The following is a 16666-nucleotide window of genomic DNA, read 5'->3' on the forward strand; positions in this document are numbered from 1 at the left end:
CTCTGTTGTTGACTGTTGGTGTGATAAAACAAACAACAACTATAAAACTTGCACCAGACATGCGAAAATAATTACGAAATAATTACGAAATAATTACGAAATAAATTGAAAAAATTGTTTCGAATCTTTATTACTCCTCACGCAATTCCTGCATGGTTCAATATTGGATCGTAAGCTAGTTTGAATACGAATTAATAACGAATTACGAAATTAACGAACGAAACCGCCCAAGCCTAATAGATAGATAGATAGGCAGAATGACAGATAAATCCATCGATAGATTTGGCAACATATGTATACAAACTGATCTACCAACCCAAATGTTGCCATTTAGTTTGGCAAGATGCTCAATAAACCTGGTTATTTGCCAGCCTAAACCTGCAAAAATAGGGGAAAGGGTTTTCTCAAGCTACAGTGGTGTGAAGCCATGGTCCATGGCTCATAAGCAACCTTGGCCTATTGGGTGGGCTTGTGTTGGAACCCCTTTCGCTTAATGATTCAGGACAAGGCTGTTGAGGCTGACTTTCTTCTGAAGGTGGCTTGTATAAGCTTCATGAGAAATCATGGATGGGAGCCAAGTTTTTCTTCTAGTCGTCTAAGCTTATGCTTATGAAGGGTGAGGAGGGAGGGAGGGAGGGGGGTTCAGCCACTTCCTGGCAATTTGTTTTATAGAGAAACAAAAGTGGTTTCAAAGGGCCTGCCTGGTACCTACGGAAGGAAATGTAGCACTGCCTTTTTCACATAGGAGTGCTGTCTCTTTGCTCCAATGCTTTCGAGAGATATTTTTAGTATATTTGCTTTTTTCTCATAGAACACCAAGTTCTCAGTGTAGCATCTTGCAAATTTATCAGTTGATGAATTCAGCCCATCCAATACGAATTATCTCCCTTTCCCCTGTTGTTGTGGCATGCATGTTGCCATCTGTGTTTGTGTAGTTTTGTAGAATTGGAGCAGTTCTGCAGTGGCCAGAAATGGGCAAACGTTTGTTTGCACACCTGTAAATAGATGGCAGCATCCAGTGGTGTAGTGGGAGCTATAGTTCAGCAACATCTGGACTGATGCACAAGTTCAGCTCATGGAAAACATCAGGAACCTTACAGTCTGAAAGCACTTGTGGGAATTTTCTCTGTGTTGGTGCAAAGCTTTATTTGAGACATTTCTTTTTGCAAAAGTAATCCACTGCAATTTTGTCTCTGCAGTGTTCTGTAGAAACATTATCAACTTGTGGTGTCCCAATAAATGGGTCATTTCCCAAGAAATCCTGTTATCAGCAGTCCTGCAAAGTGTTGCATTTTCCAGTGATTCATACCATCTCATGATGTGTCCAAAGTAGAGCTTTCCTCCAGCACCACATTTTAATTGAGCTTATTTTTCCCTCTGCCAGCTTTCTTCACTGTCTATTTTTCATATGCCATGAATGATCCCGATTTTGGTATTTCTGTGCATTGAAATCTTATCTAATTATCTAATTTCTTCATAACTGCCTTGCCAAGTTTTAATCTTCTGATTTCTTGATTGTAGTCTTCATTTTGATTGATGTCTGAACCAAGGTGTAGAAAATCTTGAACATTTTTTATAGCTTCATTGCCCATTTAAGCATATATCTTGTCTTAATGTTCAGCTGTAACTTCCTTAATTTTCCTAAGTTCCAAGTCTTTACTAGTTTCTGTTGGTAGTATAGTACTGGCTGAAAACCTTAATCAGTGGTCCCCAACCTTTGTTCCTCCAGGTGTTCAGGACTTCAACTCCCAGAAGCCTCAGAGAGCTTGGCCAGCTGATAGGAATTCTGGGATTTGAAGTCCAAAACTTATACGATTGATGTTTCTTCCTCCAGTTTTCATAGTCTCTCTGAGTCTGATCCCACTTTTTGCTTGATGCATTGTGTACCATCTGCACCCGTACCTTGAGATTCCTGACTTGCTGTGGTAGTCCATGCCTTAGTCACATCCTGTTTGGACTACTGCGGTGCTCTCTACATGGGGCTGCCTTTGAAGATAGTTCAGAAGCTACAGTTAGTTCAGGTTACTAACTGGGGCTCCGTACAGGGAGAGAAACACTCCCATGTTGCGGCAGCTCCACTGGTTGCTGGTCTGCTTCCAGGCAAAATACAAAGTGCTGGTCATTACCTATAAAGCCCTAAACAGTTCAAGTCCAGGCTATTTGTTCAACCACATCTCCCTATATAGATCATCCCATGCGCTTCAGTCAGCGGAGGAGTCCCTTCTCCCAGTCCCACCCGCATCACAAGCACAGTTGGTGGGAATGAGAGAGGGGCCTTCTTCATGATCACTCCCCATCTCTGGAACTCCTTTTCTAAAGAAATAAAATTGGCCGTATCCTCCTCTCCTTCAAAAACTTCTGAAAATGCAGCAGTGCAGCTTAGCTTATGGAGAGGAGGAGGACTAGCACACCCTAAATCAACTCCATAGGAGCTGGCTAATTTATTTGCACTTTATGGCCACTACGGTACATGTTAAAGCATAATTATGATAGGCACTTTTTTGTATATTAATTGTTTAATCTTTAATGTCAATTATGTTATTTGTGTAATTATGTCTTATTTGAGTATTTGTATTCTTTTTCAGTTTAATGTTAATTCTTCTCTTTTGTTATAAGTTTATCAACATTATTTTGTATTTTTGCATTATTTTGATGTGTTTTGATCTTATTTAAGGCATTGAATGTTTGCCTTTTTGTATGTAAACTGCCCTGAGTCCCCTCGGGGAGAGAGGGTGGTCTATAAATAAAGTTTTATTATTATATGTTGTTATTATATTATGCATATAAATTATACAGTGGTAAAAAGCATTATTGTTATACCTTTATCAATCAGAAACTATTCTCTTTTTCAATATTCTACTCTGGCAGGGACCTGAATCTAGATTTTGCATCAGGACAATCAAATGCTGTGGCTCATCCAATTCTTTTTGAGCATTCTGTAGCTTTTCAGGGTCTAGGTCTACCTTGTTAAAACTTTGCTGTAGTCTATAATGCCCCGGTTGATTTTCTTGTTACATTCTTTGATGCATCCCCTTAACTCAGGAATGTTTGAAATATGGTCATTAGTGCTTCTTCCTTTCCTTGTTAAAATTTGGAAACATAGCTTGCATTACTTCATAAGTTGCTTGCTCCTTTTTTACTACCTTTCCATTAAAAATAAAATATCAGAAAACTTGAAAATATTAATTCCAAATTCACTTAAAATCTGGAAAACAATAACTAAAAGCTCTTACATATTGCACCAAATATGTAAGCTTGTGTTGCCATTCAGGATGGGTCACTTTCAAGTAAGGGAGTATAGCCTCTTTCAGTCTGCTTATGTTCCTAGGGCTCTAATTCCTTGTGATTTTAATTTTGCATTGCCCTTGTTATTTTCTGCCCCATTTAATAACCCTTTCTCATTTCACCTATGTTAACCTGCACCATATTAGCTATTCTGCTTATGTTTTAATTGGTGTGTCTTTGTTTCTTTTATAAAAGCAGTTTTTTTACTAAAGTTTGGCATTTATTTATTTATTTTTAATGGGAGCAGTGGGCTTCCTTGGTTTGCGTTGAATTTAAATGTTTCTCATGAATTCTTACAAAAGTTGATTTGATATGTAAAGTTGTTGTCTTATCATCCAACATGTCTTAGTTACCATCCAAACATTTCGTCAGAAGAGCAACAATATTTCCGCAAAGAATAATATTTGGTCACACCTGAGCATCTCTTCATCCTCTCAGTTTCAGAAAATATATTAAGTGATTTTTGGTGTAATTATAGACTTTAATTTTAATAAATCAGATTTTTTTCAATCCTCACCCCTTTTAGGACCAGACACTTCAAAGAAAGCATCACATTTATACATGAGTGCCGTCTTAAGGGTGAGGGCTGTCTTGTTCACTGGTACGTATTCTAAATTTGAATATCCTTGGGATTTTATGGGGGGAGGGAGAAATGGCAGGCATACAAGTGGACTGCCTACAAAACATTGCAGGGTGATGTTGTAAAAGTTGTAAAAAGAGATTAATTCATGGCTACATAGTGTTGCCTGCAGTATCAGAAGCAGTGTGACTCTAACCAGTCATGGTTAGTAGCTTCCATGTCAGTGTGCCTGTGAATGCATTCTGAACTCTTTTCTACCTGTTTATCAGTTTATTTATTGAATATACTGCCTTTTCCATGGGATGGCAACCAAGGCAGTTTTAAATCAGCCCTCCACATTTGCTGAAGTTATGGGCACAGAAAGATGACTACAAAGTTGGGCTGAAGAACCTATGGAGTCATACAAGATGTTCTCTCTCAAAGAAGCTGTGTCCTGCAGTAGAACTGTAGTTGACTGTAAAGTCACAATGGATTTTGACTATAAAGTTGCACAAGAGGGCCTGGAGATTGGGAGAGAGACCATAAGTAAAAGTAAAGGTCTAGCCATGTCTGACTCTGAGGGGTGGTGTTCATCTCCATTTCTAAGCCGAAGAGCCGGTGTTGTCTGTAGACACCTCCAAGGTCATGTGGCCAGCATGACTGCATGGAGCGCCGTTACCTTCCCACAGTTGCGATACTTATTGATCTACTCACATTTGCATGTTTTTGAACTGCTAGGTTGGTAGAAGCTGGGGCTAACAGTGGGACTCACCCCTACTCTCCAGATTCGAACCGATGACCTTTTGGTCAGCAAGTTCAGCAGCTCAGTGGTTTAATCCACTGCACCATACGGTTAGCCCCATATTTATCACAAATAATCAAATTCGCAAATGTGAGGAGCCAACTGTAATCTGAACTTTAAAAATGCTTTCCAACTTTATAAGCTGTGAATTGAAAATGGCTTCTTTAAAGTTCAAGGAAAACTCAGAATGGTTTCACCGTCCCATTGAGATAGGAAGTCATGTATCATTGCGGCTTCTTCGTGGAGCAAAGGACTGGGAGGATTCAGTTGCATCCATGTCCTACTAGTGGGGTTCCCATAGATAACTGATGACTATGCTGACTGGATGATTCTGGGAATTGTAGTCAAAAAGTATATTTTTCCAAACTCTAATTTGTAGATATACATTGGATTCTGTGTGTGGGCTTCTCTGCTACTTTGTGCTTTTTTGTCAATGCTATTTTTGCTATATAAATGTTGAAAACAAGCAAAAGAAGAACTGGATCTTTGAGGTTCATTTCAACACCCCTGTTCGTCATCACCATACTTTATTTATATAGTGCCATCCATGTGCATGGGGCTTCAAAAATAAAATAGTACGCAGCCATTTCTGCCAAAAGTGTACAGTCTAAAAATACACGCACACACATATGGAAAGGAAAGGGCAACACATATGAAATATTACTGCAGTGCAACTGTAAAACAAAAGATCCAGATAGAAATGTGCAAGTGTATGCAACAAAAACACAAAGCAGACAAACAAATACATATAACCAAAATACTAGATTATAAAACTATATTAAACTAAAATTCCAAAACACTTTGGATCAAGATTTTATTATGAGGAGAGCTTTCCCAGAGAGCTGTTTTCAAAGACATGTAGGAGAGAAAGGGAATAATAGCAAGGGAGTAAAGTGGTTTGAATGTATCTTACCTGTCATTTGGATGATGATGGTTATTATTTAGATATATAAACCTCACTTGCAAGTTTCCAGAAGGAACATCCTCAACCTCTGAAGATGCCTGCCATAGATGTGAGCGAAACGTCAGGAGAGAATGCTTCTGGAACATGGCCATACAGCCCAGAAAACTCATAGGAACCTTAGTGGATAATGTTTTAACTTTTCATTTTAATATCTATATCCACAGATTTTAATGTCTCATATATCTTGGACTTTCTGCTTTTAATGTCTTGAACTTCTAATTTTAATGTTTTAAACTCCTAGTCTGTGGACATCATAATAAAATTTATTCATTCATAATATCACACCCTGATTCTTCTACTTTCTCTGCCAATGCTATCTAATGCCACTCAATTCTCTGAGGATCAAATATATTTTATTTTAAATATTTACCTGGTTGTTTGAGCAGGCGTTCAAATAGTTAGTGCAATGAATGTAATGAACATAGGAATGGAACAATGGATGACGGATCTGGATCATGTTTTTAGTGATGAGACGCTAGTGAATGGCTATTGGTGTTAACTGTATATTGTTGTTGTTGTTAATTGTATACTTTTCTATAATATGTTATGATGTTAACTGTCTTTTATACTGTGTTATGGTAGCATTGAATTCTTGCTGTTCTTGTTGTTAACCGCTGTGAGTCGCCTAAGGGCTGAGAACAGCGGTATACAAATAAATGAAATAAATAAATAATAAATAACAAGATTTTCCCTCACAAAAGTAAACAAACATGATGATCAGGATCAGACTGTTGAAGAAGGGCTGTAGCCAGGTCCGTAGCCAGGATTTCGATTTGGGGGGGGGGGGGGCTCAGTTTGATTTGGGGGGGGGGGACTGAGTCTGTGTGAAAGAAGGTCTACCCTAGCAAACCTTTTTATCGTTACCCCAATACCCCCATGCATATGGGATATGTTGAGTATGGTGATCAGATCATGATATGAATAAAAATAACAGTTTAAATAATGCACCAGTAAGGCCTTCTTGTGGACCATCATCAGAATTTCGGGGGGGGGGGGTGAAGCCCCCCACCCCCCCGCCTACATGCCTGACTGTAGCTATTCCTTACCAAACCTGATTAAAGTTGTTTTTCTTTTGGCCAAAGAGTGAAAAATAAAATATCTCTTTGAGTAAAAAGGATCCATCTGGGCGGATTAACTTCTGGGCGGATTCTTGGAAAGTCAACTTGACAATTGTAGTGCACACGCATGGACCTCATGAAATAGTTAATGATGACTAAGTTACAAGATATTAGCCCAACAGATGTCATTTGTATAAGTAAAAAAGATATAAAGAGAGAAATGGGGCTTGTTTCACAGTAATTTCCCTCTCCATCTAGATCCCATCTCCCCTTTTTTTAAAGATGGAACTCTGCAAAACTACTGTTTCCAGACTTTTTCGAGGATCTCCCTCTTTTAAACTGGAATATAGCTGAAACATGCTGTATCATTTTCTCATAATATTTTCTTTAATGTGAAATATCAGAGATGGGCGGAGGAAGGGGGGATTGGTGCACCTCTGTGGCTAACTGTTCACTTGTTTCAGGAAGTGTGCCATTCTTTGAAAGCTGTGCTTTTGTGCCTGTTATTATGTTCGTTTTAGTTTATTAAAAATGATGCTTCGTTTCTGGAAAATAGTGAAACTTGTAGTAGCTTTTAAGATGCTATGCTGTTTTGTTGCTTGTTTTTATGTCCTGTCTTCCACAGGATTTTGGAATGGTTTTAATCCTGTAATTATTTAATTCTTCTTTAAAATAAAGTTCACATATATTATTGATGTTTAGGCATGCTTTTATCTGGTTCTGCTTTTAATGTTCTGTAAACCGCCTTGGGTCACAATACTGTGAGGGTGGGGGTGGGATATTAATGAGTAAAACAATAAGTAACATAAGTTGATCTATCTGTTTCTTTGGATTTGGTTGGGGATGCAGCCTTGCTGGAGTTTCCAGGAGTGCAACCTTGGTTGTGGCCTATATAATGACGATCACTGAGATGGGCTGGGAGGATGCACTTTCTGTGGTGCGAGCATCAAGGTCGTGTGCCAATCCAAATGCGGGTTTCCAGCGCCAACTAGAAGAGTTTGAGAAAAATGATGTTGCTGATGTAAGTATTGTGGGGCTTGAAGTTTCCACCTGAACTCTTTAACCAATGTTAGGAAACGTCTTTCAGCCTGACGGTTGAATTCAAACAATTCCCATCTGGTCAGCCTCACATCGATACCAGGCAAGTTTCTCGAAAAGATCATTAGGGAAGTGATCTGCAAACACTTAGAAAGGAAGGTGGTTATCGCTAATAGTCAACACGGATTTATCAAAAATAAGTCATGCCAGGTAATCTGATCTCTTTTTTTGATAGAGCTATAAGCTGAGTAGATGCAGGGGACGCCATGGATGTAGCGTATCTGGATTTCAGCACGCCTTCAACAAGGTCCCCCATGACCGTCTGGCAAACAAACTAGTCAAATGTGGGTTAGGCAAAACTGGGCATGTTTTGCATTCAGAAGAGAAGTCTGAGAGGAGACATGATAGCCATGTATAAATATGTGAGGGGAAGTCATAGGGAGGAGGGAGCAAGCTCAGGAAGAAGTGCTGGCCCAGGGACCACTACTTTAACTAATGCTCCTATATACTTCATCTTGAGGAGAAGGCATTTGCTGTTGTGTCTGTCCCAAGCAGCAGACCATCTTAGGCTTGGGATGATCTAAATTTCCACCAGTTAACAAAGTAATTTGACTTTTGAAAAGCTCAAGTGTCTTCTTTATGGATTTGCATAGCCTTTAAGTGGAATGTTGTGGCAGTTTTTCCATAGTGTCAAACAGGTTCCCACCAACATTTTATGCAAACTATTTTGTACCAAGATAAACTTGGGTAGCTACTATTTCATTAAAAAAATTCACACATTCAGATGGCCTAGATTAAAATCACCCACAGTATTATTTTTTCTTTTTAGAAATCTTTTCATGATTCAATTTTGAATGCAAATTTTCAGTATGTTTTATTTCAGCTCTAACAGGAAACAAATTCATACCTATACTTTCTTTGTTTTTTTGCCAGATTTGTCATCTGACTTTATGGTGCACATTTAAATAAACTTGTGGTAGGGATGACTTCAATGGGTTCACATGCTTGTGCATGAAAATTATCTATTTTGGAGTCATGTACAGCCTTCAGTGTTTTGTTATTGAAGATTAAGAAGTATATATGTGTTTGTGTGGGTTTTCTGTCTGCTTCCCCCCCCCCTTTTATCTCCCCCTAATTCCTAAGGTTTTGGGAGAAATTGGAGATTGGGGGTGGTGTGTTTTGTAGCAGAAAAAATGTGCAGGTGAGGGGTTAAACACCCTTCTCTCCTTCTCTGTAAATGGCCGGCCCCTTCCTTCGTTGTCTGCTAGGATTTAGTTCCAGGATTTCTATGGATACCAGAATCCATGGGCACTCAAGTCCTATTATATACCGTGCAGTGGTACAGTGGTGTCCCTTAAATAAAATGGCAAAATCAAGGTTTGTGTGCTGTCGCACGCTGAGTCTGAAATAATGTCTGTTTACAGGACATTCCTTCTGTATGCTCAATGGGACGCCGGGGTGCCTCAGCTGAAGGGCCCCTTAGATTTCCCAACACAAAGTTCTATTGAGGCTCAAAATAAGTTCAACAAAGTTCTTTATTTGGGCTTAAATCTTTAAACAAATGAATTAAACACTTTATAACCTTTGAAAACTGGTAGCTTCTTCAATCTGCCATCAAGGGCAGGCAACTAGTGGTAAACTGTTCCTTTCTTCTTAGGGAAATCTTCTGATCCCCTCCTTGGGCAATCTTTCTTTACCTTGCTGGCGTGAGGCCCCTACTCCCAGCGCCAAGCTACTTTATGGATAGTCCGAGTGGTCTTACCAGACAAGATTTCTGTAGCTCTGCCAAGGTCCACGAAGGCTGTATGAACTATCCTGTTGCCCCAGCAAAGGCTGGCTGTATTCCCCCAGCAAAGCTGTGGAACTATTCATTCACTCCTTTGTGCAGGTGGAATAGAGAAACCCACACGTCCTGCTGTTAGGCTCCAAACAGTGAGACTGAACAAAGATCCTCCTTTGCCTCCAAAACCCTGGGAAAAGGGGCAGGTCTAAAGACGCTAACGATGATTGCCAGGTTGCTAGCCCTATGGCTGCAACCTGGGGAAGCTACCTGATTGCAAAATGCGTGGCTTAAATAAATTCATACAAACTAGCAGTGCAAGAAAAAGAGGTTCAAATCTCTTGGCACTGCCGTGCCAGCACAGTTTCCTTTTAGGATTTACAAAAAGATTGAGAGGGGGAGGGGGAGAGAAAGAATTTAAAGCCATTGATGATTGAATTCATGGATAAGGAATCCATGGGAAAAGAGGACCAGATGTGTTGGTGCATATAATAGAAAGCACCCAAACTGGCTTCAGATTATGTTTTTTAGAGGATTAATTAATTTCAGCTTGTTGCAAATTTCACTATGATGCCCTTAATTTGCTAAGTTGGTGCCATGATGTTTTTGGAAGTTTTTAATGAGCTCTGGTATTCTGTGTTCTGGTATTCCTTAACACAGTAGTTCCCAACCTGTGGTTCGTGGACCACCAGTGGCCCGCAAGAACTAAAATATAGTCCATGGCCTCACTATAACGTTGCAACAAAAGCGACTGGTCTCACGAAACCCATGGGTGCTAATTGGGCTTTAAACACAAAGTTGCTGTGTGGCCCTTCAAATGTTGCTGGACTGCCATTCCCATCATCAGCATCCAGGCAAGACCCCTACATTTTAAACCATGGCCAAATGTATTACAGAAAGCTAGATAGACTCATTTACTTATTGGTCCACTGATCATATCAACAATAACAGACAAAAGACAAGAATACACAGACCAATAAATACAAATCGCTATCCTAAAGCTCCTATAATAGTTAACTAAAATAAATTAAAATACTCTAAAACTAGATTAAATAATAGGCAAACTGTGCATTGGAGGCAATTGTGTTCTGTCCAAGAATGTCATTGTGCATAAAGGAGTCAGACAGGGATGTGTCTTAGCTCCCACCTTATTTAATTTATATGTTAAAGACATCTCAGGTTTCATTTTCTCCCCAGCGACCCAAAATGCCAAAAATAGGCAATACATTTCTCAATATCCTCCTCTATGCTGATGACATGGTGCTGATCACTTACACCCAGGTGGGCCTGAGAAGGTTCTTACAAAACCTAGCTAAATTATTGCTATCTCAACTCTCTAGCCAATAACAAGGATAAGTTCAAGGTAGAGGTATTTGGGAAAAGGCACAAAAATATATTTGGTATCTAGATGGGGTCCTGATTGAGCAAGTTAACTCCTAATTAGACCTAGGGGTGTTATTCTCTAATACAGGAACATGGACAAACCACCTTAGAAGAAACAGAGCTATAGCCAACTCCAACATACTTTATAAATTGCTAGACTACAACAACACCAGTATATCCCCTATTCTAAAAGTCTACAAGGACAAAGCTATGCCTGTATTATTTTACGGGGCCTATTAAATGTCAAATTACGTTATAATTTTACAAATTAAGCACCAAAACATCATGTTTTATAATAATACACTTTATTTATAACCCGCCACCATCTCCCCAAAGGGGACTTGGGGCGGCTTACATGAGGCCAAGCCCAAAATAATACAACATAATAAACACACAATAACAAAATACATCATAACAAAATATGAAATAACAAAATCAACAATATAAAACAGCATAGTAAAACCAGACACAGAGGGCGGGCCAAATGTATGAGGTAAAATGTTAAAAAGTTAAAAAGTTAAAACCCTGGGTGAAATAGGGATAAAAGTGCATTTGTAGGAGAGGAGCCCAACAACAAATTGACAGAAAAAGCAGCTCAATATATGGTAGCGTTATGCAGTAATTACTGTATTACGAATTTAGCACCAAAACATTGCAATGTATTGAAACACTTGTGGATCCAGTCTGGAGGCAGACTATGTTGGATAATACAGAATGTTGGATGAGCGAAGGTTGGATAAGCGAGACTCTACTGTATAATACTCTGTCTTGTGAACATGGGGGGGGGAGTATAGGGCCATGTTCTAGAGGCATTTCTCCTGACGTTTCGCCTGCATCTATGGCAAGCATCCTCAGAGGTAGTGAGGTCTGTTGGAATTAGGACAATGGGTTTATATATCTGTGGAATGGCTGGGGTGGGGCAAAGAGCTCTTCTCTACTGGAGCTAGGTGTGAATGTTTCAACTGACCACCTTCATTAGCATTTGAAGGCCTGGCTGAGCCTGGGAAAATCTTTTGTTGAGAGGTGTTAAGATGTGCCTGGTTGTTTCCTCTCTGCTGTTTTGCTGCTGTAATTTTAGAGTTTTTTAATACTGGTAGCCAGATTTTGTTCATTTTCATGGTCTCTTCCTTTCTGTTGAAATTGTCCACATGCTTGTGGATTTCAATGGCTTCTCTGTGTAGTCTGACGTGGTGGTTGTTGGTGTGGTCCAGCATTTCTGTGTTCTCAAATAATATGCTGTGTCCAGGCTGGTTCATCAGGTGCTCTGCTATGGCTGACTTCTCTGGTTGAAGTAGTCTGCAGTGCCTTTCATGTTCCTTGATTCATGTCAGGAGAAATGCCTCTAGAACATGGCCCTATAGCCCAAAAACCCACAAGAACCTAGTGATTCCAGCCATGAAAGCCTTCGACAATACATGGGGGGGAGAGCTTTTCAGTTACTTGCAACATAATAGACTATGCATTGCAGCTCCCAAATCTACAGGTGAATTGGATTTAACTCATTATTTCTGTTGCTTTGTAATCATGACAAACTTGTTGGGTAAAATTATTCCTTGTCCTAATTGTGTTTGAACAGAGTTTCTATTATCTTTTATTTTTTTATCCTTCCAGTTCAGAAAGTGGCTCACAGCAGAGTATGGAGAAAGCTCTTTGCAGGACAAAGAAGAAGCCCAAAGTCTTCTGGAGAAGTACAAAGCACACGCAGCATCAGCAGCCGCTCAGTCGAATGCTTTGGGGAGGCAGTGGAATGGTAACTTTGCTCCGGTGACGTCTTTATCCATGACTACTCCCGACTAGGAGCAGTCAGTGCAGTCTTCCATCAACGAAAGCCAGAAAATATAATATTCCTGTGGATGTGTTTGCTGTCTTGGTAAACTTTGGTTTATCTTGATGGATAGAGCCTAGGTGAACTTGCACACTTTTTCTCTCTAGTTCTTGTTGTGAGACTGGAAGTTTTGAGTTAACCACAGATTATTGTTGCACTCAAACCCTAAACTGTAGTTATTCTTAACTATAGTTTGTTTGACATAGGACTAACTTCATAATCCATGTTGTAGAATCATAGAATCATAGAGTTGGAAGAGACCTCATGGGCCATCCAGTCCAACCCCCTGCCAAGAAGCAGGAAAATCGCATTCAAAGCACCCCCAACAGATGGCCATCCAGCCTCTGCTTAAAAGCTTCCAAAGAAGGAGCTGCCACCAGCTCTCACAGCTCTCACAGTCAGGAAGTTCTTCCTAATATTCAGGTGGAATCTCCTTTCCATAGTTTGAAGCCATTGTTCTGTGTCCTAGTCTCCAGGTCAGCAGAAAACAAGCTTGCTCCCTCCTCCCTGTGACTTCCCTTCACATATTTATATATGGCCATCATGTCTCCTCTCGACCTTCTCTTCTTTAGGCTAAAAATGCCCAGCTCTTTAAGCCGCTCCTCATAAGGCTTGTTCTCCAGACCCTTGATCATTTTAGTCACCCTCCTCTGAACACATTCCAACTTGTCAACATCCCCGTTCAATTGTGGTGCCCAGAATTGGACACAGTGTGATTCCAGGTGTGGTCTGACCAAGACAGAATAGAGAGGTAGCGTGACTTCCCTGGATCTAGACATTTCCTATTTATGAAGGCCAAAAACCAATTGCCTTTTTTTGCTGCCGCATGACATTGTTGGCTCATGTTTAACTTGTTGTCCACAAGGACTTCAAGATCTTTTTCACATGTACAGCTTTGGAACCAGGCATCCCCCATTCTGTATCTTTGCATTTCATTTTTTCTGCCTAAGTGGAGTGTCTTGCATTGGTCCCTGTTGAATTTCACTTTGTTAGTTTTGGCCCATCTCTCTAATCTGTTAAGATGGTTGTGAATTCTCCTCCTGTCCTATGATTTACTCATTTCAAACAAAACCACAGTTAACATTCACTACAGCCAATTTAAAAGATACAACAAACTGTAGTTAATCACAGAAGAAAAAGCTTCCTAACACCAGGCTACAAAGTTCACTGCCCTAAATAAGCCATAGTTTATTGTACAATCTACATACAACCAGCAGGGCATGTTATTTTGATAGTCCTCCTGCACGTATGCAAAAAAAATCTTGTCTTCTCTATATTAGCTCCAGGATGAGATGTCTTGATTCTCTTAAGTAAGCATATCTCTGAGTATATGGGGAGCAGGACTCCAGATGTTGTCATTTGGTGTCACATTAGGGACCAGCACTCGCTATGCTATGTAGATGCCAAGACCCCTCTTTCTCTTCCAGTGGCCATGAAAACAGCAAGGTGTGTTCTGACTGCTGAGATTTCACATTAATTTCTACACATGTCTGTTCTTCAGATTCTTCACATAGCCAGAATTGGTGTTGTTGCACTTTTCACAGTTTCAGATTACTATTAATATTTTTGTGTCCTAAAGTAAAGAAACATGAACTTCAGAATGAACCTTACCCTCAGCTGGTTTAACTCTGGCTAAAGAGGCAAGGTTTTGAGTGATGTAGACATCAACTTGTCTGATGTATTGCCGAAGGCTTTCATGGCCATAATCACTGGGTTGTTGTATGTTTTTTGAGCTGTATGGCCGTGTTCTAGAAGCATTCTCTCCTGATGTTTCGACTGCCTCTATGGCACGCGTCCTCATGGGTTGTGAGGTCTGTTGGAAACCAGGAAAATTGGGGTTATATATCTATGGAAAGTCTAGGGTGGGAGAAAGAACTCTTGTCTGTTGGAGGTAGGTGCGAATGTTTGAATTGGCCACCTTGATTAGCATTTGATGACCTGACAGTTTTTAGGTGTGGCTTGTTACTGCCTGAGGGAATTCTTTGTTGAGAGGTGATTAGCTGGCCCTGATAGTTTCTTCTCTGGAGTTACTCTGTGTTTGAGTTTTGTTCTTTATTTACTGTTATAATTTTAGAGTTTTTTTAAAATATGATAGCCAGGTTTTGTTCATTTTTATAGTTTCTTTTTGTTGAAATCATCCACATGCTTGTGGATTTCAGTGGCTTCTCTCTGTAGTCTGACATGGTGGTTGTGAGAGTGGTCCAGCATTTCTGTGTTCTCAGATAATATGTTGTGTCCAGGTTGGTTCATCAGGTGCTCTGCTATGGCTTACTTCTCTGGTTGTAGTAGTCTGCAGTGCCTTTCATGCTCCTTGATTCATGTTTGGGCATTGCTGCGTTTGGTGGACCCTGTGTAGACTTGTCCACAGCTGCATGGTATCTGGTAGACTCCTGCAGAGGTGAAATGATCCCTCTTGTCCTTTGCTGAAAGTAGCATTTGTTGGATTTTCTTAGTGGGTTTGTAGATTGATTGTAGGTTGTGTTTCTTCATCAGCTTCCAAAAGATGCCAATTGCAACATTCCCACTTAGCTCCAACAGACAAGAGTTCTTTCTCCCACAGATATATAAACCCAAATGTTCTAGTTTCCAACAGACCTCACAACCTCTGAGGATGCCTGCCATAGATGCAGATGAAACATCAGGAGAGAATGCTTCTAGAACATGGCCATACAGCTTGAAAAACCTACAACAATCCAGCAACTTGTCTCTTTAGAAGCAGAGAATATTAATTACCAAATCAGGAAGTAGAGAACTAGTTGTCTGTATGGTTTTCTCTCCTTTGTGTTTCCTTTGCACTTTGTTTTAAAAATCTCTTTGACTGTATGGCTACTGAAGTTGTCTATTTTATTCAAGAGTACAGTATAAGTATAGCCAGCATTTATTGTGCTAGCTCGCATCTCAGAGGATTTGTTCACCTAGAGTATGTTCATGGGTGAAGAATGGACAGAACTGAATGTATATTGCTGATGTATATATATAAAGACTAAAAACAGATTTATAATGGCAGATCTGCTATAATAATGTTATATTCCTACTGAAGGAAAGATTGTTTATATGTAAGTCATCTTCATCAAGTTTCACCAATGATTGCCTTCCCTGATGGAGTCTATTCAACAAAAGATTCAGGTCTTTTTTATGAATAAAACATTCCAACGTTATGCCATTGCATTGTCTGGTTAAAGTACTTGTGGCTGACACCAGTTCTTTTTTCGGATGCTGTCAAATGAGCAACTTGATAGAATTATCGGAGTCCACTACAGTGAATGTCTCAGGTTGTTGGGAAAACAAGGTCATCAGAATCATTATGGCAGGTGAAAATTTTATTTTATTTATTTCCAACATTTCTTCCCTGTCCTTCTCAACCCCCGAAGGGGGACTCAGGGCGGCTTACAATGACAGCAATTCAATGCCGACAACACACAAACACATTACATACATTATACAAAAGATAAAACATGAGATTAAAATACATTTAAGGCATTATTATTCATCATATAGCTGAATCCAAGCCGATGACCCAGACCAAAGCCTGTCATAGTCAAAATTCCAACATTATGATTGCTGCCAGACCTACTGTTCAAAAGCCTGGTCTCAAAACCATGTTTTGAGCTTCTTTCTAAAAGAGGAGAGAGATGGAGCTGACCTAATCTCTCTAGGAGAGCATTCCACAGGTGGAGGCCACCACCGAGAAGGCCCTGTTCCTCGTCCCCACACAACGCACTTGTGAAGAGGGCAGGACCGAGAGCAGGGCCTCCCCGGACGATCTTAAATTCTGAGATGGGACATAAAGGGAGATACGTTCGGACAGGTATTGCAAATATAAGCCTTATAATGTTCTTGAGACAGTCTAGTCTTGTTGATCTGAAGGGGCTTTCCTCACCTCCCAGATCAAAGTGAGGCACAGTATGAAAAAGAAAGTACATTATGACCCCTGTATCCACAGGTTTTATTACCATGGATCTGACAAAATAT

General features: G+C 39.9%; 1 protein-coding gene across 1 annotated transcript in view; it reads left to right on the forward strand.

The window, feature by feature from the left end:
- The window catches only part of DUSP22 (dual specificity phosphatase 22), a 46731-nt gene extending 30879 nt beyond the window's left edge, over window positions 1-15852 (forward strand). Inside the window, 4 exon segments of the mRNA XM_060774744.2 lie at window positions 3812-3886; window positions 7518-7689; window positions 12481-12637; window positions 12640-15852. Of these exon segments, the coding sequence (XP_060630727.2) occupies window positions 3812-3886; window positions 7518-7689; window positions 12481-12637; window positions 12640-12743 (508 nt within the window). The 3' untranslated portion in view covers window positions 12744-15852.
- The last annotated feature ends 814 nt before the right edge of the window (window positions 15853-16666 follow it).

Source organism: Anolis sagrei, chromosome 4, assembly GCF_037176765.1.
Source record: "Anolis sagrei isolate rAnoSag1 chromosome 4, rAnoSag1.mat, whole genome shotgun sequence".
Taxonomy (NCBI): domain Eukaryota; kingdom Metazoa; phylum Chordata; class Lepidosauria; order Squamata; family Dactyloidae; genus Anolis; species Anolis sagrei.